The 24,280-nt window shown below is 49.1% G+C and overlaps 1 protein-coding gene across 6 annotated transcripts in view; it reads left to right on the forward strand.

Annotated features, from left to right (window-relative positions):
- Window positions 1-22,294, forward strand: part of CAMKK1 (calcium/calmodulin dependent protein kinase kinase 1) — a 96,552-nt gene extending 74,258 nt beyond the window's left edge. For 5 of the 6 annotated variants that reach the window (XM_064729076.1, XM_064729079.1, XM_064729077.1 and 2 more), the window contains 7 exons: window positions 2,313-2,512; window positions 3,131-3,184; window positions 4,018-4,091; window positions 8,251-8,338; window positions 9,559-9,687; window positions 10,510-10,613; window positions 17,706-22,294. In XM_064729076.1, the coding sequence (XP_064585146.1) occupies window positions 2,313-2,512; window positions 3,131-3,184; window positions 4,018-4,091; window positions 8,251-8,338; window positions 9,559-9,687; window positions 10,510-10,613; window positions 17,706-17,778 (722 nt within the window). In that variant the 3' untranslated portion in view covers window positions 17,779-22,294. Of the gene's footprint in view, window positions 1-2,312; window positions 2,513-3,130; window positions 3,185-4,017; window positions 4,092-8,250; window positions 8,339-9,558; window positions 9,688-10,509; window positions 10,614-15,219; window positions 15,268-17,705 lie in introns of all 6 variants that reach the window. The other variant, XM_064729081.1, reaches the window with a different exon arrangement.
- Window positions 22,295-24,280: the final 1,986 nt, after the last annotated feature.

Here is a 24,280-nt window from a genome sequence, read left to right on the forward strand (position 1 = left end):
TGGGATGTGACATTCCAGAGGCCAGGCTCACTCCTGGGCTCCTCAGCCCTGCAGGAACTTGTGCTGAGTCTCTCCTGTGAGCACCCAAGGTCAGCCTGGCAGAACTGTGATGTTCTCACCTGCAAACTCAAACATTCATTGGCCATGTGAGCCATTGTTTAATGGCTTTGGTTTTTGCAGAGGATGTGTTTCTAATTTCTCTGTTCTTTATTCCTGTGCCCAGCAGTCAGCAGTGTCCAGACCTGCTGGGGACCAGCAGCTGCCCACAGTGTTCCTCAGCTTTCATTAGATGGTGCAGAGGCAGGGAATGTATTCTACAAAACACACAGTTATATGAGAGAGAAATTGCTTTGTGGTTTTATTTTGTTTGTGGTTTTTTACTTTCCTATAAGGAAGAAATAATAAAAAGCCTGGAGTACTTGCTTGCCTTAATTTCCACGTTTAAATTTTCACATTCTGGCAAGCTCCAGGGATGTGTTCATATTGTCCATATTTGTTTTGGGTTTTTTTTAGAGGCTTTGGGATTCTCAGCCCTGTGGTACCAGGCATGACAGCAGACACCTGCCTGAAGGGCAGCTCATCATCTCTTGAAGGAAAACTTCACTCCCCCCTCACCCTTATTTGCTCTCCCTCTACTACCATAATGAAATGTCAGCTTGCCACCAGCTCTGCTGCTGAGCAGATGTTTCCTCCTAATTGCTGTTGTTGCAGGGTTTGGGTGTTTATCCTGGCTGTTAGCATTAACTGCCTCCCAGCACAGCCTGGCCATGCAGTTGGTGCACATCTGGAAGAAAATGTAAGTGCTGGTGCTCTCCAGCAAGTTTCTGTCTGCTGGATCTCCAGAGCAGCTTTTTAATGTGCCAAGGACAGCATCCCCCAAAAATGTTTTAAACTGAGGAGAGAGCTTTGCAGAAAATACCTGCAAGTGTGACCTCCCATCCCCAGGCACGGCCTGCTGGAAAGTTGGTTTGAAAAGAGCAGAAAGTTAAATGAAGTTTGTTCATTTTTGGTCCCAAAGCACAAACTGGGATGCTCCACAGGGCAGGCTGCCTTTGTGGCACTGTGCTGGCCAGGTTTGTAAAGCAGGAAAGGGTTAGACCAGCATTTTTCTCCACCCAGCATGTATTTCCTAGGAGATATGAAAAGTGCTCATGGAGGTATAAAAACAAACATGCCCTGTTGGCAAGAAGGAAATGTGAAAACAGTGGTTGGAGCCAGGGGAGGAGGGAGGCCAGGGGGTCCTGGTCCTCTGGGGAGAGCAGGATTAGAGGATTTCCTCCTCCTCCTTCAGTAAAATCTCTTGGGTTTTCTACAGTTCTGCTTTTGGGGTCATTCCATGTTCTGAAAGTTGGTGAGTTTTTTTAATTTTTCAAGTTCTCTGAGTTCCTGAGAAATCAGCCACCTCCCTACAGCTCCCTGCTTCACTCAGTGGCCTGAAAATGTCTTTCAACTGCAATATTGCACAGGAGAGGTGGTTTTGGTGTTGTTTTCAGTGCATCTCAGCCTCCAGGCTCTCTGCAAGGGTTTGTTTCATGTTGGATGCACAAGCTGGTGCCTTCATGGAGTGGGACAGAGCTGGAGATTCATGGAATGAAGGGCCAGGTCTGGCTGCAGGAGTGGTGGGAATGCTGGGCTGATGGGCCAGGCTGGTGTCTGGGGTGATGCAAAGCAAGGTGAGGTTGTTTCTCTATTTGTGGGCTCCACTGAGAAGTTTAACTAAATAAAGAGTGCCTCTTTGGGGTGCTGGTGCTTGCTCCAAGCTTGGAGCTCCATTGTCCCACCTTTGAGCTCCATTATTCCACCTTTTGAGCTAGAAATGCCCACTGAGTTCTGAGCTGTTGGCTGAACCTGCCCTCAGCTGTTTGTCACCTCTTTCAGATGGTTCTACCCCTCTTGATGAGCTTCACAGCACTGCAGTTTCAAAATAAATAAACTCAAAGTGAACCTCTTCATTTGGGTCCCATAAACCTCTGATACAGCAGGTGGCCCAGCCCATCAGCTGGTGTGGTGAGGCCAAGCAAATCTGCAGGATTTGAGTGTTCTCCTGCTCCAGCAGCACTGGTGGTTCCCTCTGGCTGAGCTGTCCCTGAGTTTGTGGCTTTTCTTTGCATAATTCTGGATGTATTTCTGAGAATTGTGTCCCAGTGAGGCACCAAACAGGAATGGCTTTAGGAACCATTGTGTTCCATCTCCACAGCAGCTGGGAGTGTGGGGCCTGAGCTTGCATCTTTATTTTCCCCCTCCTGGAAAGGTTTCCCTGGGTGTGTTGGCTGCCATGGCCAATTCTGCTCCTTTTTTTGGCTGTTTTTCAGTGCACTACCAGAAGATCATCCACAGGGACATCAAGCCTTCCAACTTGCTCCTAGGAGATGATGGCCACGTGAAAATTGCTGATTTTGGTGTCAGCAATCAGTTTGAAGGGAATGATGCCCAGCTCTCCAGCACAGCAGGGACTCCAGCCTTCATGGCCCCAGAGGCCATCTCACAGACTGGCAAAAGCTTCAGTGGAAAGGTGGGTCTGTGCTCACAGGGGCTCCTGGGACCCCAGCATGGCACAGAGGGGGTTCTGCCACACCTGCATGCTGAGTATGGCACCAATTTGGGCTGACATTCAGTAAAACTGAAGCTCTAATTCTCTCCAGTCCAGCCAAAGCTCACATTGGTGGCTCTGTGACACTGCTGTGGATCCCTGCTAGGCAGGAGCCATGCCAGAGCCCTTTCCCTGTCCCAAGGGAAAGCAGGAAGCCTTTGATTCCCTCCCAAAATTAAGAAGCACAGGGGGCTGCTGAGTACCAAGGCCATACCTTGATTTCCTGGAAGTGACAGACACTGCCAAGGGTGATTTTAAGGATAATAGGGATTTTTTTTGTCTGGAAAACTGTTGAAATTCAGCCTTGAATGGTGCAATTTCCTGTGAGAAGGGGCTGCTTGTGCTCACAGCAGGGCAAGGGAGCAGTGCCTGGCCCAGCCCAGCCCTCACTCCTCAGGTGTGCAAGAGCTGCCCTTATGAGCCCAACTTCAAAGGGACACAGAAATGTTAAATCCATACAAAGAGTGTTTCTGAATTGCTGGGAAAATCCAGATCAGCTGTGTTTCCTCTCCTTTACCCTCTGTTCATGCTCTCTTTCAGGCCCTGGATGTGTGGGCCATGGGAATCACCCTGTACTGCTTTGTTTATGGCAAGGTAAGCTGCCTTTCAGTGCTGGAGCCCTGCACTGCCCTGCCTGCCTTTTGACTCATTCCTGTCCAAATAAAGGCAAATATTGGACACAAAGCCCTACCCTCTGTAAGCTCCAAACCCCCCTGCAGATCAGAAGGGGCTGAGGCTGTGATCTGTGGAAAGGATCATTCCCAGCACTGGGCAGAGCTGCAAACCCAGAGCAGCATCAGCAGCACCAGCAGTTTGTGGGGATTTATCCACATTTCCTGCATTTAGAGATGAGCCAGAGCATGGATAGAGGCACAGGATTGATCCCAAACTGCTGCAGCCCTTTGGGAACCAGATTGCAGACAGCTCTGGCTGCCAAAGCTGAGTTGGGACTGCTGGGGGGTCCAGTTTGGCAGAGGCAGCTCCTCAGTGCTGTCCTGTCATGGCCCTTCCCTCCCCTGTGGCCAGAAGCCCCATGTCCCACCCCTGCTGTCCCAGGATGAGCAGAACAGGAGGTGTGAGCACCTCTGAACCCCTGAGCTCTGCAGATGCCCCCACAGGCACCCAGCTCTGGGTCAGAAGTGGCCAGGAGAGGTGACAGAAGCACTTCATGGTCACCTGGCAGGCTGGATGAAGGAGAGATTCCAGTCCAGTTATGTATTCCCCAGATGCCTCTGCTGTTCTTCTGAGTTTATTTTTTTTTAATAAGGAATGAATCCATTTATTGTGTGTGGGGAGATTTAATTTATTTCCATCTCTGTGTGAAATCCAGGGAGGGCAGAGGTTGTACTTGGTGTTACATGAATGACAAATGCCTGAGTGATGCCAGCATCTTGGACAACTGGAAAATCTCTTTGTTTGTTTTACAGTGCCCTTTTATAGATGAATATATTCTGGGTCTTCATAATAGGATCAAGACCAAGCCTGTGGAGTTCCCAGAAGAGTGAGTAAACTTTGCTCAGCTGCTGTAGAATAAAGTTCAGTTTTCAGCATTGTTCTCTGTGTGGCACAGTGGTCACCAAGGGGGATGGACATGGGTGAGGTGCTCTGTGTTCTCCTGGGTCCTTCACGTGGCTTTTGTGCTGCTGTTGAGGTGTTCAAAGTGCTTCTGCTCTTCCTCTGGCCTTGTGCAGACAGGGACTAAAGGAAAGGGCTCTTTGGAAGTGAGGGAGTTCCAGGATCTTGGAAGTTCTGCCCCACCTGCTGACCCTGGAGATGCTGCATGGTTTGGTTGGGGTTTTCTCTCTCCCTGTGCAGAATGATTTAATGTTTTCATTTTCAAAAGCAATGGGTGATGAACCTTGGTCTGAGTGAACACATCCCTGTCCTGTGGCCTTCCCTTGGAGCAGGGGAGCTGGCTGATGGAAGGATGTGCAACCACAGCTCAGCAAATCCCCCTCCTCCAGCACACCCCAGGAACACATGGCTTTGTCTTCTGCACTGGAGAGAGGAAAAAACCTGGCAGTTATAGAAAAAACCAGGAATTAATTCACTTGTGATCTATTGAGGGTCTGCTCCTCTCTGCTTTGGTGAGGGAAGGAAACCCCTGTGGGGCACAGTGCAGGGCTGGGGTGGTCACAGCGTGTCCTCAGAGGGCAGGGGACAAGCCAAGGCCACTCATCCTTTTCCCTATGACTTTAATCCTGTGCTGTGTAGAAATCAGTCTAGTGCCCAGAAATGTGATTTTATATCATTTAACTGCACGGAGCAGTGCAGGTGCAGTACTGAGCTGTAAGTGCTTGTGGGCAGAGTGGCAGGAGGGTGACACTCCCTGTGTGCTCAGTGATGCTCACCATTCCTGGTGCTCCATGGTCACCATTCCTGCAGCTTCAAGTGCTGGCCACTCCTCTGCATCTCCTCCAGCTTCAGGCCTTTGGTGACTTCTGCTGGTGAGGGATTTGTTTCCCCTGGTTCCTGACAGATGAATTAGCCAGAGCTGGACTCTGTTTTCCTTCCCAAATCCACACATTAGTCAGACAAAGAATTCTTGACCTAATTGCTCATTCCAATAAGAATTTTTAGATAAAATGACTTGATTTGGAGAAGCACAAATGAAAACTCCATTGAGAGGCACGTGTGGTATTGGAGAGGCAGGGAGGGATGTTGTGAGGCTGCCTGTGGGATGTGCATGTATCCAACATCTATGGCAAGGCAAGACTCTCCTGTGAGATGCTCAGTGAATTTTCACATCAGAGTAAAGAGCTACCTTGGCAGTCCCAGACTTCTGAAGAAGAAAGGGATGGACACTCAGGGTGCCCTCTTTAGACCCTGGGCTGCATTAATTACCCTGCACTGAGAGGAGCCACAGCCCCTGCAGGCAGCTCAGCCCCTCAGTCCTGCACAGGACTCTGGGGCTCAGCCCCCTTTAGGGCACACACAGACCCCAGGGTGGGTAAGGAGCACTCTGGCAGGCCCAGGTGGCTGAGCTGAGGCTTCAGGAGCACAGAGGCTGCTCATGCTCCACTGCTGTGTCCTCACCTGCAGCTGGAACAGGACTTGGTCTTGACAGCACTGCAGCCAAAAAAACCCCAAACCTGTTTATGTTCCCCTGGCAATTTTCTCCCTTGCTCAGGACTGCCAAAACTCCCACCCCTCCCTCAGCCACCTTGTATTTGGGTTAGCAGTCAGCTCACAAGTGACTGTTCCCATCTGCCTCTGCAGTAAGTTATTAACATTTAATGGGCTAACAGGCTTGTGCTGAGATCTGTTCCTTCATTCAGGCATTTCCTTCAGCCATAATTGGGCTGCATGATTTATGTGGATTCCTCAGTGACCTGTTCTCCCAGTCTAAAAAAAGCTGCCCCCCTGATTAGGTTGTTGGAGGAGCTGAGGGTTACTAGGTGTTGACAGCTGTCCAAACCACATCTATTTGTTAGAGGCAGCCACAGAGATGGAATTCACTGGAGTGGATCCACCCTGACCTCCCACAGAATTAGCACCTCTCTACAGTGAGGAGTATTTTGGTTTCAATTTATTTCACCATGGCTACAAAAGACACATTCCTGTTTGCAGAGAGCCCATGGAAACTCCTTGCCTGTTTCCTGACAGCCTTTAGGACAGATGGATCTGACTGTACCAGTGTCACCATCCTTAGAGACACCAGGATAAATATTTATGGCACTGGAGTTCTCATTCATGTCACTGAGTCCTTGGCAGGACAGGAGGCAATGGGCTTAGCTCACCCCCTGAGGATCCTGGCATGACTAAAAAGCAAAGCTGAAGCTTCTCTTCAAACATGTGGCAGCAGAGGCAGCAGCTCTGCCAAGTCTCTCCTGGTGAAGCCCAGGTCAATGTTCCCTGACCTGCAGGCACTCTGTAAAGTGATCTGGGTGTTGGCAACCCTCCTGAATGGATGCTGAGCTCTGTGCTTGGCATCTTCCTGAGGGCTCTTACAGGCTGTGAGAAATCCCAGACAGTGCAGGCTTTTCCAAGGAAAAATGGCACCAGGCACAGAGTTCACCCTGTGCTGCAGAATGGAGAGAGGGAAAGCAGACTGATGTGATCTGTTACCTGGCCATAACCCACCTGACACCTGGGCATCCTTTTCCCCATGACTTTAATCCTGTGTTGTGCAGAAATCAGTCTGGTGCCCAGAAATGTTAACTGATTTTATATTCCATTTATTTTACCTTAAGTAAAGCTGTTGACACTTTGGCATAGAACTGATTTTGAGTATTTCTTTTAAATGCCATCTCACCTGTATCAGTGTGGTGTCTGGAAGGAATCTGTTCATTCTGAGCTGCTAAATCTGTTCATTCTGAGCTGCTAAATGCACTGTCACTGCCCATGGCTGTTCCTCTGGAGCTCATCTCAAGAGCAGCACTGTTCTTTCCATTCCAAGTGAAATTGTCACCTGAGTCTCTGAGGACTCATCCTGTTCTTCCCCTTGTCTGGGCACTACTGCCTGTGTACAGCAGAGCCTTGATGCAATTCTAAGTGTTTAGACTTCAAACTGAACCCCCTTCTTGCCTCTGAACAAGCAGCATTTCCTTGTGGTTGTTTGTAAAGATCGCATAGCCAAAGTCCCAATAAAATATTCATGAATTATTAAACAGCAGCTCTGTTTTCATCAGACTGAAATATCCCTTGCTGTGATGTGGTTTGCATTTTGGTTTGTGATAGTTTATTCTCCTCTCTGCAGAGCAGGTGGGCACAGCACCTGGTGCTCACTCTTGTTTTCAGTCTCAAATCCAGCCTTCCTGGGGAGTGACATTTGTGCTGCTGAGTTCCATCTCCATGAAGGAACACAATTCTTCAGGAGTCATTTGTGACACAGACTTTCAACTGCCTAATGCAATCCAGTCACATGCTGGCATTTTACTGCAGCAGCACTTTGATCATTCAGATCTAGTGCATTTTAAAGGCATCTCCTGCATCATTAACCACAGGAGTCATTGCAGCCTTTGGGCTGCAGGACTAAGGGCTCCCTGTCAAGGGAGTGGCTTCTGGGTTCAGGTGCTCTCACATTTAGATCTTGGAAATAGGGTTAAAAATTTAGATGTATTTCTCTTATTTGCATTTGTTCATTCCCTCCGGTTGTTAGCCCAAGGCTGAGCTTTGCAGGTAGAGGATAGTGAGTTACAGGCTGCCTGCAATCTGTGATCTGGAAGCAATTTAAATTACACAACCTGGAAGAATTTAAATAACACAACCTGGAAGCTTAGCTGGGAACTCGAATGTCAGATGGGGGTGTTTTATCCAGCATACCATTGCTCATGATGCAGGTTCAGCAAATCAAGCTGTGCCTTTCTTGATTCACAGAGTTCAACTCCAGTTGTGCTCTCAGGAGCACTTTGTTCTTCCAAATCTCCCCTCAGAAATTCCCTGTCTTCAAGAATGTCCTTAGACCACTTCACCTGTCCCTCATCCTGCATTTTGGGCATGTGCTGCTCTGTTAGGGGACAGGACAAGATAACCAGGACAGGATAACCAAGCCCTGCAGCAGTGACTGTGGTGCCTTCCTTTTTTCCAAGCCAGCTTTGCAGAGAAAATCCCTCCTGAGCAGAGCAGATTCTCTGCCAGGTAACTGCAGTAAGAACTGTGCATTGCTGCATTTACAGCTCCCTGGTTAACTGAGTGCTGCTGTTTTCTGTTTTCTTCAGGGCACAGATAAGTGACGAGCTCAAGGAGCTGATCCTGCGCATGCTGGATAAAAATCCAGAAACCAGGATAACAGTCCCTGAAATAAAGGTAAGGTGGGCCTTGATGTTAGAGCTTTTAGTCTCAGCTGATTTTGTGTCCTTTGGTACCTCCTAATGAGGCAGAGCTGTCCCAGTGTTTGTTTTGGGAGCTGTCTCTAGCACCCTCCCTTGGAGAAGGAGAGCACTCATTTTGCAGCCACAGCTCCATCTCTGCTGCTTGCTTGGGGAATATTGACAAAAGCTTTCTTGTTTGCTTATTTAAATGAAAATTACTCAAAAGCTGGCTGATCTCAGTGAATCCCTGGGAGAATTAACATTGTCAGGGGAGTTGCTAGCTGCAGAGCCTCGGCTGGCAGTGCTGGATATGCATTCCAGGGACTGGATGTGTGTTCCTCCTCTGGTCCTTGTGTGGCCAGTGGCCTCAAGGGAGCACATTTATTTCTCTCACCATTATTTGGGAGATGTTTAATAATAGAAAGAATGAACAGGCCTGTCAGAGCACAATGCTTCACAGGTTGTGGTTTCACTCTGGGTTTGTGTGGGCTTGCTGTCCTCCTGTCACCCCTCACCAAGGCTTTAGATGTGCTGGAGGCTCTCAGAATTTCCATAGAGATCCATCAGCATGCTCTACAGGGCAAGCCCTGCTTTGCTTTGTCCCAGGCCAACAGCAGTATTGCTAGAAAGGGTGAGCTTCAGGAAAAAAATGTGACATCCCTTCCCTCCATGCCCAGGAGGCCAAAGGCAGGTTTGGAGGTGTATTTATGGGATTTCACTTGACAGCAGGTTTGGAGCTATATTTATGGGATTTCACTTGACAGCTCTTGCAGGCACAGTGTGGGATCCTGTGAGTAGAAGAGCAGAGCTGAGTGCTGCCCTTGTCCCTTGCTGTGTCCCTGGGGACTTGGATGCTGACAGAGGACGTGTCAGGCTGGCTCTGTGCTCAGCCCTTACCCTCAGACAGGGCTTTCCTCCTGCTCCCAGCCAAGAAACCATCCCATGAGAGGCAGCAAGAAAAGGGGGCTTTGCTCTGCTGCATGCAAGACAAAGAATGAAAATACTCCAGATTACTCAGGAAAGTGTTTCAGACTTGATTCAGGGGGTGCCATGGTGCTGGTGGGTGGCAGCAGTGTGACAGCACTGAGCCAGCTGCAGCCAGTTCCAAGGGAGCTGGTTAAAAACCCCCTGAGGCAGCGGGAGAGGGAGCAGTGCTGGCAGCAGGGAGCCCCGTGCCCCGTTTGTGTTTTAGCTCAGAGCTGTGTGTCCCCGCAGGTGCACCCCTGGCTGAGCCGGGGCGGCGCCGAGCCGCTGCCGCTGGAGGAGGAGCACTGCTCCGTGGTGGAGGTCACCGAGGAGGAGGTCAAGAACTCCGTGAAGACCATCCCCAGCCTGCCAGCTGTGGTAGGTGTGAGACACAACACAGCCTCTGAGCTGGGCTGCAGCCTTCTGCTGCCGGGGAGGTTTGGAGAGGGGACATTGTGGTGGGGTTCACAGGGGTCCCAGGAGGAGGGGAGAGAGGAGAATCTTGACTCCATGTTTCAGAAGGCTGATTTATTATTTTATATTTTATATATATCATATACAATATTTATATTATATTCTATTCATATACTAAAACTATAAGAGAGTTATATACTAAATATATACTAAATACTATATATAATATATACTATATACTAATATACTGAATACTATATACTAAATACTATATACTAATTATATACTAAAACTAAGAGAATAGGAGAAAAGATTTAATCAGAAGGTTAGCAAAGAAAGCAATAGAATAGAAATGATAATAAAATCTTGTAACTGACTAGAAAGTCTGAGACAGCTAGACTGTGATTAGCTATTAATTAAAAACAACCACATGAGACCAATCAAAGATGCACCTGTTGCATTCCACAGCAGCAGATAATCATTGTTTACATTTCATTTCTGAGGCCTCTCAGGTTCTCAGGAGAAAAGATCCTAAGGAAAGGATTTTTCATAAAATATGTCTGTGACAGGACATGTGTGTTCCTGGCATGAAATCTCAGCCATTTGACCTGGTGTGAACTTCTGGTGCCTGACTGCTGCAGCAGCCTGGCTCTCTCAAGCAGCTTTGCTTTGTGCTCTTTGCTGTAAAATGTCAGCTGAATTATTAAAGAAGCTGTTGTTCCTCCTTTGAACTGGCTTCCAGGAGCCAGCCCTGCTGTTCTCACTGCTCTGTTCTGTTCCTCAAAGATCCTGGTGAAGGCCATGCTGAGGAAACGCTCCTTCGGGAACCCCTTTGAGGTCCAGACGAGGAGGGAGGAGAGATCCATGTCTGCTCCAGGGAACCTGCTGATGTAGGTACCCCAGCCATGCCTGCTCTGCAGCACAGCCAGGGCCTGTGGGGAGGGAGGGAGGGTGGAAAAAGCACTTTGCAAATCTTTTCTGTAGCATTTAAAGACAAAACTCCCTTCTGCATCAAACACTGGAGATAAAATCTACCCCAAGTCCTCTCAGACTAAATTTTTATTTATATTTATATATATATATATATATATATAAAATATATATTTTAAATATATATATATTTTTACATTATATATAATATAATAAATCAGTTTTTAGACTGCACCCTAAAAACTCTTTTATAGATGCAGTTCTCTCTGTAAGATGAGTTTGGCCTAAACACATGGAAGGTGCTAAACTTGAGTCTGTTTTTTCACCTGTTAGTTTATAATGCTGTGATCAAAGATCCATTAGAGTCTGGTGAAGTTAAATACATTTAATTAGAATCTAGTTTAGATATATATTGGAGGGTTTAATTCTTCTCTCCTTTCTATGGACCACAGAAATGGTACCAAATGAGCAGTTTATGTAGGTTTTTTCACTCAAAATGAGATTATGGGATTTGGCCTGTGGTCTGGGGCCCAAGTCTGGACAGAGACATCATGGTCAGACAAAAGAGAACACTTTGAAATTGCTTCTTCACTTGAGAACACATAGTGTTTTTCACACAGTTTTCTGCCAGTTAATGAAATAGTGGAACACATTGCAAGGGGATACTTTGGAGGTTGGGTATAAATTACTATATTGGGATTATAAAAGGATTAGAGATCTTGATGACTAATAGATTCAGCAGCAGTTTTTAACCATGATGGTGTGTACAGGGAGAGAATTCCTCTGTCCTTTACTTGGTTCTTACTCTTTCTCCCTCATTTTTGTCACTGATTCCTTTTAGAGCCAGGATTCTGGGCCATCAGTCCAGTAAATAACAGCTGGACCTGATCTGGGACAATTCTTTTTATATAAATAAAGCTTTCACCTCACAGGATCTATAAGGCTGTGGCAGACAACAAGGCTGTGTTGTCCCAAAATTATTCTTTTCCACCCAGAATCCCAGTCCCGTTCCCAGCAGACTCCCATGGGGGTGTGCTGAGCCTCACTGCACCATTGATAACACAGTTAGAGGAGTCTCTCTCTGTCTCTCACAGGTGTGTGGGGATTTCAGGGCTCAGCTCAATTAAGGATGATCATTTTCTATGTCCCCAGCTGAGTGTTGGAGACTTAATGAAGGCTTTGTCATGGTGTCCATGGCCAGACACCAGTTTGGCATTTAAACACCCTGCTCATGGGTGCTGCTGTGGGACACATCTGGAGCATGGCAGTCACAGCTCTTAGCACAAGGGGTCTGCTCTGATTTGTTCCTCTTCACTCAATGCATTCCAAATTAGTCATTGCTAATTGGACACGTCCCTACCTATATCTTCACTATCACTGCTGGTCACTGCATTGCATTGCTCTAAAATGGGGAAACATTTACTAAATTTGAAGAAAAATATATTTTATTCTTCCCACTGTCCCAGACAGGTGACTTGGAGCAAGGCAGAATTTCTTTTCAAACCCTGCCTGAACTGATGTTTCAGGGTGGTAACCCTGGGCCTGTTTCCAAAAGGGACCTGTTCCTTTCTGCCTTCATTTGAGGTGCTTGAAAACTCACCCAGAGGTGGGAAAACTCCTTGGCCCTGGATGCTCGTTCCTGCCTGGAGCTGGGTGTTTTAGAATTTGCTCAGGAAAAACAAAGTTCATTTGATCTCAGCTGTGAAACTTCTGAGCAGCCACATTATCAATGTCTTGTCCTTTATAAAATATTCTTAGGCTTTCAAGGTGAGCTGTAAGCCTCCACTTTTGTCTCCTTTTTAAAGCTGCTAGTCAGATTTGTTTCAGTTCATTGAAACCCAGCATCTTTCCTTGTCTCAGCTCATTCTGGTCCTGTGTGTTTTCAGACTCCTTGTACAGACTGAAAGGTTTATTTTTTAAAGCATTGTGTCATTTCTACTGTTGTGCTGCTGTGTCTGGTGCCCTCAGTTTACAAAACCAAACCAGGGATGGAGCTGCAGCTTTATTGGGCTGGCCTCTGCCCAGCTGTGAGCACTTAAAAATATCCAAAATCAATATAAATGTGCCAGTTCTCCACTGCACCAATCCCTGTGCTTAATTTCTCAGTCTCATGCCATCAGTGCCAATTTCTGGCAGTAACAATTGACTTAATCCTAAATTATTTCATGCACAACTGGAGCTTTGAGAACCCATCTCAAAACTGTTGTTTAAAAGAAAGATACTTGCCAAGCCTCTCCAACAAATGGTGTTGTATATTAAACACCACAGCAGGGATGCTCCTTTTAAGGCATATGGATTATTATTATTTCAAACTTTGGAAAACGTTTTACTGACTGAATCTAATGAAAATAACTTCAAATTTAAATAAATGTGTTGGCTCCAATGACATTAATCTCAAGTGAGCCACAGCTAAATGGGAAATATTCATTGTTCAGTGAGTTATCTCTTGATGACAGTGTTATTTCCTCAGGGGCAAACAGAGTAGACACCAAGCTCATCCACTTGTTAATTCATATTGCTTGTTCCCTGGAAAAACCACCCTTGCTACAGATATAAAGTGCCAATGTTATGATTACAGCTGTGTTAAAATAAGTTTCGAGTGAGTCTGGATTTCTGTAAAGCTTTAGGATCTTGCAGGAGCAGAAAATATTGCTGTAGTAAGGCTCTTCAGGATTTCTGCATGTCCGTCACCCTTGTAGCTGCACAGGGGACCCCAAAATTGGGACCCGCCAGAAAAGCAGTGCCTGCAGCCATCCCTGTGCTCTGGACATGTGGCTGCCCTGGAGGAGCTGAGATTAAAATGAGCCACACACTGCCAAGCTCTCCTGCACAGAGCCCCTTGTCCCAGTGGCAGGGTCTTTAGAGGGACAGAAATCAGGTTTTGTAATATTGCATCTCCTGGTTGTAGGTAGGAAATAACTTCTTGTGTTTCTAGGGAAGAAGAAAGGAAAGCCATTAGAATACTTCAGTTTCTCATTCAACATGTTTAATTAGGCTGCATGTGAAATTGCCAGAGCCCCACTCAGTGCTGCCTCAAGCATCTCACATTTGTGCCATTTCTGGGCATATACTCTGTAGGAAATCCTCTGGCACTGAGCTGAGCTCTGCTACCAGAGCTTTCTGCTATTTCATGCCTAATTGATGACTCTTAAAATGGAGCTGTCCTTCAAGCTCACTCTGGGATTTGGAGAGGAGGAAACTAAATCATGTGGCTGCATCTTTTTGTAATTTCTCCCTGCATTACCTGCACAGCATGCTGGGCTCTGTCCCTGGAAATGCTCTGTGGTAGCAGCAGGGCTTTGCTGTGGCAGCCTTGATGCCTTTAGAGGACACCATTAAGACACCACTGGTGTGAAACAGTTCTGGAGCCAATACTGGGAGGACAGAACGTTTTTTAGACCTGGAAGAAGCAAATCCTCTCCTGGCTGTTATTTATTGCTCTGTTTATCAGCACTGAGCAGCTTAAAAGGCAGATGTTCAGTGCAGACACACTCAGCAGGTGGAGGGGAACTAAAAGGATGATGCCCCATTTAGCAGTTGCTGTGTTGCACACCTAGAATGGTGTGAGAGCTGCCAGCTGTCACCTCCCTGTCAGCTGGGCAGTGGCCAGGTGTCACTGCATCCTGCCTTTCCTTTCCTGCAGGAGCTCCCAGGAGAGGCAATGATTCATGGAGTTTACAGATCCTTTGGCCAGGTTCAAGCCCATCATTAATGGTGGCTGCAGAACCGACTGATATTTTCTAATTTTCCATCTCCAGGGTGTTCTTTAAGCCCAGTTCAGCATTCACAGCTAAGTTCTGGATTTCTGCTAGCAGTGTTTTCTGCATTTCTTCTGTCTGCTCCACATTTCTCCTAACTGAGTCAGCCCTGGCTTCACCACATTTTATTGCTCTCATTTATTGCAAGTACTACCTATCAAATTAATTGCTGTGTTTTGACAGACCCAATTTACTTTCCCATTATGGCTGCTAACACTGTTGACGAAATGTGGTTGTCAGCTCCTCTGTGGGGGATCAGTTGGTATTTTAAAAGCTTACCCTGTTCCTAGTCTTCCCAAAAAGACACCCAAAAGGTCACTGCCCTTAGGGCCGTATTATCCATGTGGCTTAGGCACAAGGGGAAAAGGAGGTTTAAAAAATGGCTGGCTCAGTCTCTGAGCAGAAACAGCTCCTCCCAAAGACAGAACTGCATGTTTTGTGGGAAATGATGCCCCACATGCAGGTGGTGTCCTCACAGGGCTGGGGCACAGGATTTTCCTCTGTGGGCCCAGTGCTCCTGGGGCTCTGCCCCATTGCACAAGGGACACAAAAGCCCAGAGGTGCCAGGGCAGCACAGCTGGACACCAGCTGGACATCAGCTGGACATGTGCTGGGAGCTATTTGGAGTTTGGGTTTGTACCAGTGCTGCCAGTGCCTGTCCTCAGCTGTCCTTAGGTAAATGTGGTTGATGTTCCATCCCCATTCCACTCTGCACTCTAGGATGGACAGGCACAAATACAAGCTCCTTCACCTGCTGCCATTGTCTTCATGATCACTTTCTTCCTTTGTCTCATTGTTTTGCTCTCAGGGACAGATTCCTCTTAAACACATCTGTATATTTGCATCCATCTTTAAGGTAATTCCATGTCTGTGTTTCCCCTGGGTGCTGTAGATACCTGTGTCCCCTCCTCACCCTGTGTGGTTTGTGTGGTAGTGACAGCATTTGGCTCCATCCTTCCTTCCTGTAGGAGCAGTCATTCTCTTGTATGACATTAATGTTTATGTGTACTTTTTATTATTATTTCTGTTTGTGATTCTTTGAGCTGCTTTTAGGGAGGGAGGGGTGAAAAAATTGGTTTTTAGTAGGAAGTGGTGCTCAGCTCCATGTTTGCAGAGGGAATAGCTACAGAATTTGGGAAAGGCTGAGCTTTGGAATTTGAGTTTAATATTTAGTGTCTGTTCAAAAGAAAAGGCTGGAACCATCTCTGCTCCAGATGCTCCACCACCCCCTTGTGCTTCTGCCTCTGCTGCAGCACTGGGAAAGCTCTGGCAGACTAAAATTGGTTGCTCTAAGTGACCACTTCAGCCAGGACCTCATCAAAACATGGTCACTTGTCCAGCCATTTGCACAGACCCTTCCAGGAAGTGTTGGTCCAGTTAATTCTGTTAAATAACAAAATAATATTAATGCAAACCATGATGAGCTGCTTACAGACACCTCAGTGGAAGTCCTAGGATCCAGTGGTCAGGCAGGACACAGCCTCCAGCCAGGCTGGAAGTTCTGGGCTGAGAGACTGGGAAACAACCACACATCTCTGAATACCTTTGGGAGCAGCTCCAGCACTCCGGAGACTCTGTCTGGCCTGGTTTATGGCTCTGAGACACATGGATGGGCCAGAGCCAGGATGTCACCTGCTCTGAGTGAGGAATGACTTGCAGAGATTCCCCAAAAATAGCCAGGAGAAGGCAGGCAGAGGCAGATGGGGACTGACGTGGTGCCACTGCCTCCTGCTGCTGCATTTCCATTGGGAGGAAGGGACTTGAGCAGCCTGCACTGAATGGGGACTCCTGGAGGAATCCAAGGGTGTGTTTGTGCTGTGTAGGTGTCCCACACCCTCCCTGTGCCTTCCTCCTGTGTTTGCAGGGCAGTGTGGGGAGGCTCACTCCTTGTGGGACACAAAACTTGTGTGAATCCCCAGGGGCTGTGATCCCCCACAGCCTGCACTCTCCTGGGGAACTGCACAAACCAGGCTCTGCTCCCCTGTGGCTTACAAAATGTAGGAGAAATAGAGGCTTATTTCTCACCAGCAGTTATTTACTGGAGATTCCCACCCAGCCTCAGGCCTCCCAGCAGGAGCCTGGCTCCTGTGCAGACATGGAGCTCTGGTGCTGCATCTCTGCTGCTTTTTGGCTGCTGTTTGCCACCCTGAGGGTCCTCTCAGCCTGCCATGGAGGTGTTTGGAGAGACAGAGACTGCTCAGAGTGATGGGACAGCACTGACGACAGCCCTGACAGCAGCAGGATCAGCAGGATGTGCCAGACAGGGAGCTGGGCTGTGCTGAGCTGCCACAGCACAGAGCCTCTCCTGCTAAATGAGGTGATCAGTCATTTGAAGAGGGGGATGACAGGCACTGAAGGCAGGACTGTTCCTCAGCCTTTCCTGCAGGGAAATGGTCCATGAGTTCAAGGTCAGGTTTTTGCTGAAGTGGAGGGAGAAGGGAACACATTTTTTGATCATTTCTGGTTTCTTCAAAACTTGGGTTAGCCCTGTGTGTACTTTGTTCCTAGGCAGGAAATACCCCCAGAGCCCCCAGACACTGTGTGCTCCAGGCACTGACACTCCATTGCCAAGCTGGCTTGTCCATGCAGGTTCTGCAGAATGCCCTGGCATAGGGTGCCCAGAGCAGCTGTGGCTGCCCCTTGATCCCTGGCAGTGCCCAAGGCCAGGCTGGACAGGGCTTGGAGCAACCTGGGACGGTGGGAAGTGTCCTGCCCATAGCAGGAGGTGGAACAAGGGGATCTTCAAGGTCTCCTTCCAACCCAAACCATTCCATGATTCTGTGGTACAGCCAGACTGCTGTGAGCAAGGCTTGGCACACAACTGCTTGGAGATGGTCCCCTCCTTTGTGTTGTGGGTATCTTTATGGTGGAGAAAAGGGTGTTCTAGGTGAAGTCACTTGCCTGCAGTCAGTGTCTGCTGTGGGTGGCACCTGGAGGTGTCCCCTTTCCTCCATCCAGTGACACTCTCATGCTGTCTGGGGGTGGCTGGGCAGGGTGGAGGTGCTGCTCCTCGAGGGTGCCCTGGAGTGCAGCACAGCTCAACCCTTCTGCATGAGAAAACATCAAAAGTTAGGAGCAGGAGGAAAAGGTTGAAATTATTGTGGTGTATGTGCAGTGCAAGTTTTTGGGAGCAGAGGCCAAGCAGGTGTCCAGGCCGAGCTGCCCATCCCTGCAGGGATATTGTGCTGGGATATTGCTGAGGGGTTCATTGCTGGTTCATTGCTGCTCCCTGTTGATGTAACCCCCCTGTCCTGCTGTGTGCCCACCATGTCTCTCTCTCCCCACACCGTGCAGAACGCAGGGCAGCAGAGAAGCCGCCCGGGACCCGGAGCTGCCCGACGTGAGCGAGGACGAGCCCGCGGCCTGAGGGCGCGGCTGCTGCCGGGGCCGCCATCACCCCCAGCGCCCTCACGGCCCAGCCCGGGGCCTGCCCAGCAGAGCGGAGAGAGCCCGGCAGGAGCAGCCCGAGCCCAGCAGGAGCCGAGGGAGCCGGGAATGCCCGGCGGGAGGAGCCGGGCAGCGGCGGCAGCCCCGGCCGAGGTGCCCGCGGCTCCTCCGTGCGTGCCTTGTGCTTCACCCGAGCGCCCGGGCTGGGCTCCTCGCAAGGGGCCTTTCCCCCACAGAGACTTTGTCCTTGTGTTGTTGCATTCTCTACATCAAGCATCAGGGGAAAAAAACTGGTATTGTACGGGAGGGCAACTGTTTTGTTTTATTTTATTTTGTGTACATGAGGAGTGCTGCTGCTGGTGTGGAGATGAAGGCAAAATGTCTTTGGGTATCAGTGAAATGAGGATGAGATGGGGCTGTTGGAGTGAACATTATCCCTCCCTGTGTCTTTCTTTCTGTTTCTTCCCTTTTCCTTTTTCCCTTATCCATAGATTGCTTCTAAACTTGGGGTTAGAAGCTTCATCTCAATAGTTTGACAACTGCTAAGAGATAACACTTAAAAAGGTAAATACAAAAAGGGAAGAAAGAGAAAGACAGACACAGGGAGGGATGATCCCTGAGTTTTGCACAGTGTCAGTCCTGCCCCAGCCCTGGCTTTAGTCAGGCGGAGCAGTCCCAGGAGATTCCCTGGGTGTGGGTGCGCCCTGGGTGGCACAGAGCCCTGAGCATGGGGATATGCTGGCACACAGAACAGCTTTGTGCTCCAGGGACTGCTGCCAGGGCTGCTCTGCCAAAGAGCTGGCAATGCTTCCACTCCTGCACCCATGGACCATGGGCTCCAGCTGAAAATAGTGGCAGGTTTGGGCTTTATTTTATTTCATTTCCATCTCTTCACCTAATCTTTTAACCTGATGCTTTTAAATTTCCTGAAAATGACCCAAACTGGGAGACGTTCCTAGGATGTAATGTTGGTGGAGGGTTTTAGAAAGATACAGAGCACAAGTTCACAACTTGATTTTTTGATTTTTTTTTAAAAGGCTTTAATTTTTAATTTTAATACTCTGATTTTTTATGCATGTACTGATGCTGCTATTTTATCCATAGATTGCTTCTAAACTTGGGGTTAGAAGCTTCATCTCAATAGTTTGACAACTGGTAAGAGATTACACTTAAAAAGGTAAACACAAAAAGGCAAATAGAGCCATTTTTGTGGCTGTTGATGTACAGACTGTGTGGATAATCAGGAATTTCACTCTTCCATTCAGAGAGTAAAGACCAGTGACATCCATCTGTCAAAATACATGTCATTATTTTCCCTTGAGCCTTATGGGGCCTGAACATGCCCCTGGGAAGCCAGTGGGATTGGAATCTTATTTTATAGCACTTAAAGAAAGGGCATGATTAAATTTGGTTCCTACATAATCATCTTAGTGTCTGTTTTTAGGTTAATCCTGAGGACTTGGGACGTTGTTCCCTCATTTTTTGTGCAGGGGGACACATGTGTGAGGGTTGTTGGTAGTGGCTGGTGTATCCTGGTGCTCCTGTTCTGTTTGCTGCAATCTCATTTGATGGTTCCCAACATTTTCTAGCTGGGCTTTGCTGCTGGTGCCTTCTGTCTGTCCCCAGCCTGTCACCCTCCCTCACTCAGCACCTTCCAGCCTGGGCTCTTCCTTGGAAATATTGGCAAAATGGGAAAGAAAATTGCAGCTTCTCTATTAAATGGAGACCTTTAATGCTGAGAGCTGCTGTTGGATCCTGTCAAGGTTGCTGCTGTGGGGCTGAGCTCTGCATTGCTGCTTCCAGTGCTAAATCCTGCCTGGTTTTGGTGTCTGCACCAGCTGTGAGCTCAGCATCCCCTGAGGAGCCTGCTCCTGCACCAGGAGGGTGCCCTGATCCCTCCCCCAGCCTGGGACAAGGGACTTGCTGCTTGTCGTGAAGATTTAGGTACCCAGAGGTAGGGAGTGAAAAGTCTGAGAGCTTTTTAATCTCATTTCATGCAGGATTTCAGGGCTGCAGGGGATTCTGCAGATGGGAAAGGTTGTCCAGGTGGAACCAGGACCCAGGTGGAACTGCTGCTTGTGAAAGGGACAGTCTGTGGATACAAACTGATCTCTCCTCCAGTTTGTGGAAAGAACTTTCCCCAAGACAGACCCAGGGAGTGACCTTGGAGCAAAGACACATCTCAGGAATGTGCCAAGCAGAAAAGGGAGTTCTGATAATCCCCATCCCTGTGGGATTTCTGAAGGCTGAGCAATACCTGGGTTGTGCTCAAAGAGCTCTAAGGAGGCAAACATGATGTTAGTTATTGTATTTTTAATCTGTGGCAAGAATAATTTGCTAACCCAGGCAGTTGGGGTTATTTTAGTGACGCCCAAGGCTGTTCTCAGCCTTAATTAAACAACCAAACAAATGATGAGTTACAAATGAGCTCCATATGATGTTCCTTTAGTGGTACCTAAATCATCACTTCAGTTTTGGAGAGAAAAGGATGTTTTTTATGATTATCTCAAAATCTACTTTGAAATACTTGCCCTTTCAGCTAAAAGAAATCCTTCTGGAGCTGTTCCCACATGTCCAAGAACCACCCCCTCCAGCTCTGAGCTCGTGTCACACCTTGTTTCTTCAGCAAATCTGCCAACAGGCTTTCCTTTATCCCCCTAAAAAAACCACCCCTATGGTGTCACAAACAGCAGCCTGAAAACCTGCATGAAATGAGATGAAAAATGTGCCCTGGCAGCAGGAGAAACGCTCAGATAGCAAAACCAGGCTCTTCTCACTCACTGCAATGAAATCCCTGCTTGTTTATGTGCATGTTAGAGCAGCTCAGGGCAACTGGTTCTGCTCTGAAGAGAGGAAGAGGCTGAAGAGAGGGGATTTGTTTGAGAATAAACATCCCAGGCAAGGCAGCGCTTTCAGCTCTTGAGTGAAATCATTCTCTTCAGCTGGATGGGTAAATATTTGTCTGCTCCTCTCTGATGGAGGGGATGGGGTTCAGTGTGGCTCTGCAGAGCAGGTGTGGCACACTCGTGCTCTGTGTTTTTCCTCTCTGCTGTTCCTGGAGCACTGGGATGCTCTGGCCTGGGGTAGCTGGGCTTGGAATCACCAGCAGGGCTCCTCTTTCCCTCATCACCATTGCATCTTGTCAAGTTTTCCAGACTTTTCCTCTTCCAGAATGAGGAGATTTTTTTTGAAAGAAATTTCTCATTTGGGGGATCCACACATATCTGTGATCTCCAGGAGATGGATTTTTTGTCTTGCTCAATCAATGGCACTTGGCCTTTGGTTCTGGGGGTAGTGCTAAGTAAAAATCCTGGTCAGGTCCCTTTGTCCTGCCCTGGGGAATGCACAGTCTGTGTCTTTAACCCTTTGGGCAGGAATGTGCTGCTGCCAATGTCACACCTGCAGGCAGATGAGGTTTGCAGCATCAGGGCTGCTGATTTGTGTAGGGCTCCAACCAGAGGGATCCCAACAAGGAACACTGTGGCTGCTCCATGCAAAACAGTGGCTCCATAAAACAACTCCCAGGGTGCAATTTCATTCCTTATTTATTGCCAGACTTGCTTGGAGGAGCTGCTGGGAGAAATTTCCTGTTCCTTCAGCACAACTCTGCCCTGAAGCCCTCACAGAGCTGCCATGGGGGGGTTTCTCCATGTGTGGTGTGTGGCTGGGAGCTGGTTTGTTCTCTCCAGCTCAGTGCTTTCCCTCCCATCTTGCCCAAAACCCCAGAGCTTTGTCCCAGCCCTGAGAGGCCCAGGCTCCCCCAGGGACAGGGATCCCAGTGAATTCCCAAGGCAGGAGGGCTGTGCTGGGGATGCCACTGAGAGCCCAAGCACCTCTGGGTGCAGCAGGGAGTGGAGGGTTGGTGTGGAAATGGAGCTGGGATGAGGTGCCAGAGCTCTCTGCTAGTTTGTAGGGCAGTTTGCTGAGCAGAGCAGTGCAGGGCTTTTCTTTCTGGCCCACATCCTTCTGCTCGAGTCCCTCCCAGGCTGAATTAGCCCCCATTATGCCATGACCCTGTTGCTGTGAATGCAGCCTTCCATGGGATGAGGGAAGGAAAGCAGCTCCTCAGTGCCTGCCCTGCTCCTTCCCCTCCTGGAGAAAAGCCATGTTTGCTCAGAGCTGCTGCTGGCAGAGCCCAGACCCTCCGTCAGTACCCACAAAGCCATCAAAGTGTTCCCAAAAATGGTGTAAATGCAAGAAAACATGAATGGCAACCCTTGAGGGTACAATGCAGATCCTCTGTGCTGTAATTTTGCTGCTCTTTCTGATTTCTAGGCCTGTTCTGTTGGTATTTCTGTCTCTTGTTGCACTTGAAGCTGAACCTCTGCCCCTGTATGTGCTCTGCTACGATTCCAGCATGATGTAAATGCACTCAGTACTGTGACAGCACGGGGCTGTTGCACTGTAAATATGTACCATGAAGAGAGAGGCTATTTTTTGCATGCTTTTGTACTGTAGAACCGATGAGAAAATGACAATAAATTCCACAGAGATGACGCTGGCTGTGAGTGCAGTTCCTGAGGCAGTGCCCCAGTCGCAGTCCCCAGCCCGAGCCCGGCTCTACTTTCAAAGCCCCCTTTAGCCCTAAGGCCGGGTCCGGCTCTAAGCCCGCCCTAAGCCCCGAGAGCAGCTTAAAGCTGCCCAAAGCCCGGCCCCGCCCACTGGCTGTCTGTCACAGAGTGCTCCGCCTTCCAACCAATCACATCGCTCAGTCACATCCTGGCCCCGCCCATCACGGAGCCCTCTGGCTGCTGGCCAATCACATCGCCCGGTGGTGTCGGGGCCCCGCCCCTTGCATCTCCGAATCGTCGCAGAGGCGTCCACTATTGCTCCGGCCCCCATTGTGTCGTCACAGAGCTCCTATTGGCTGTTGGTGAGCGGGGCGGGGTTTCAGCCGCCTATATAAAGTGCGGCGGGAATGCCGGGTCCGGTGAGAGCGCAGCGGCGGCGGCCGGGGCTGGCGGAGCTCTGCGCCCTCGGCCCCGCGACGCCGCAGCCTCGGGGCCGCCCCTGCCTCGCAGCGCCGCGACCCTGCGCGCCCGGGCTACGGGGGGGTGCGCGCCGTGCTTGGGAGGGAGGTGGGAGAGCCCTTTGTGGCTGCTCACGGCTCCCTGCGCCGGCCCCGCCATCTCCCCCGCCCCAAATAGGAGAGGGACAAAGTGCTGGCACCCCCTGAGGGAAGAGGGACAGCGAGAAAATGCCGGCCCCTCAAAATCGAAGAAGGACACAGAGCGGCTCCGGCCGGTCCAAGCCACGTAGATCGCAGAACGGCCGGGGGCCGCGAGGACGGCGACAGCGGCGAGCCCCCGCAAACCGCAGGGGCACAGAGAGAATGGCCCCAGTGGCCCCCCAGAGCGGAGGGCGATGGAACCACCGCACCCTAAATCGAGGCGGTGGAGAGACCGTGCGCCGGCCCTCCCTGAGTCGGAGGGACATGGACACAATGCCAGGTCCCCCCGTATCTGAGAGGAACAGACGCAGAGGGTCCTCTCAAAAGCGGATGGGGACCGAGGCCGCCCCCAGCCTTGCCAAGGTGAGGAGGATCGAGAAGCTGCCGATCATCCTGCAGGATGAGACGGGCGAGGACACGTCCTTCCCAAGCGTCCCCCAGGACGAGGGGAACGGAGACCCCTCGAACACCGCCCCTCCCTCCCCCGCCCCCGTGGACGAAGCACAATAAAATTGGCAGGAATCCAGTTTAACTGCACCCCGAAGGCTTTGACTGATGTTTGTTTTCCCGACCGGGGAAAGGAGCCGGGAGACCCCTGAGCCCTCTCCCTAGGCGAGAGGAGGATGAGACCCCCTGGCAATCCCCAAAGGCCAGATGAGCATGGGGAAGCCCCCCCGTCCCCCCAAAAGAGAGGAGGAGGGGGAACCTCCTGCCCCGCCCCAGGCAAAGCAAGGACAAACGCAGACCCACTCCAGCCATCCCCGAAAAGGGAACTTAGATGATTTCCTTATAGGAAATCCTTACTTCACATATAAGGAAACAGGGCTATATTTACATTTCAGTGACATCTTTACAAAGCTAAGTGCATTTAAATTTGAATTCTACCCTTTTATTCTCACGCAGCACATTCATTTGTCTTCAAGTACACAGGTAGCAAAGTGATGACAGGCAACACTAGGAGATCGCATTGATACTGTCACAGTGACTCCCAGCTCGCTTCACCAGATCCTGTCTGCTGTTTTTTGCTGCCCAGTGAAGAAGTTATATTTTCTTTGTCTAGTTGTCAAACATCATATCCTGCTTCTACCAGTCCTTCACATTGCTCTGGCATTTCATCCCTTAAATGAGAAAAAAATAGTCAATTGACTTATCATTTCTTCAATATTCCCCAGTCTGGAGACAGTTGCATCCTAAAGAAAAAATACATCTCAGTAAGCATCACCCAGCAGTTCCTACTTTAGCAAATTCCACATTGCATTCAATGGAAGTCTTATCAAAAGAGTGGGGCTGTGCATTGAAGAGTAGAATTGTC

Source organism: Zonotrichia leucophrys, chromosome 19 (assembly GCF_028769735.1).
Source record: "Zonotrichia leucophrys gambelii isolate GWCS_2022_RI chromosome 19, RI_Zleu_2.0, whole genome shotgun sequence".
Lineage (NCBI taxonomy): Eukaryota > Metazoa > Chordata > Aves > Passeriformes > Passerellidae > Zonotrichia > Zonotrichia leucophrys.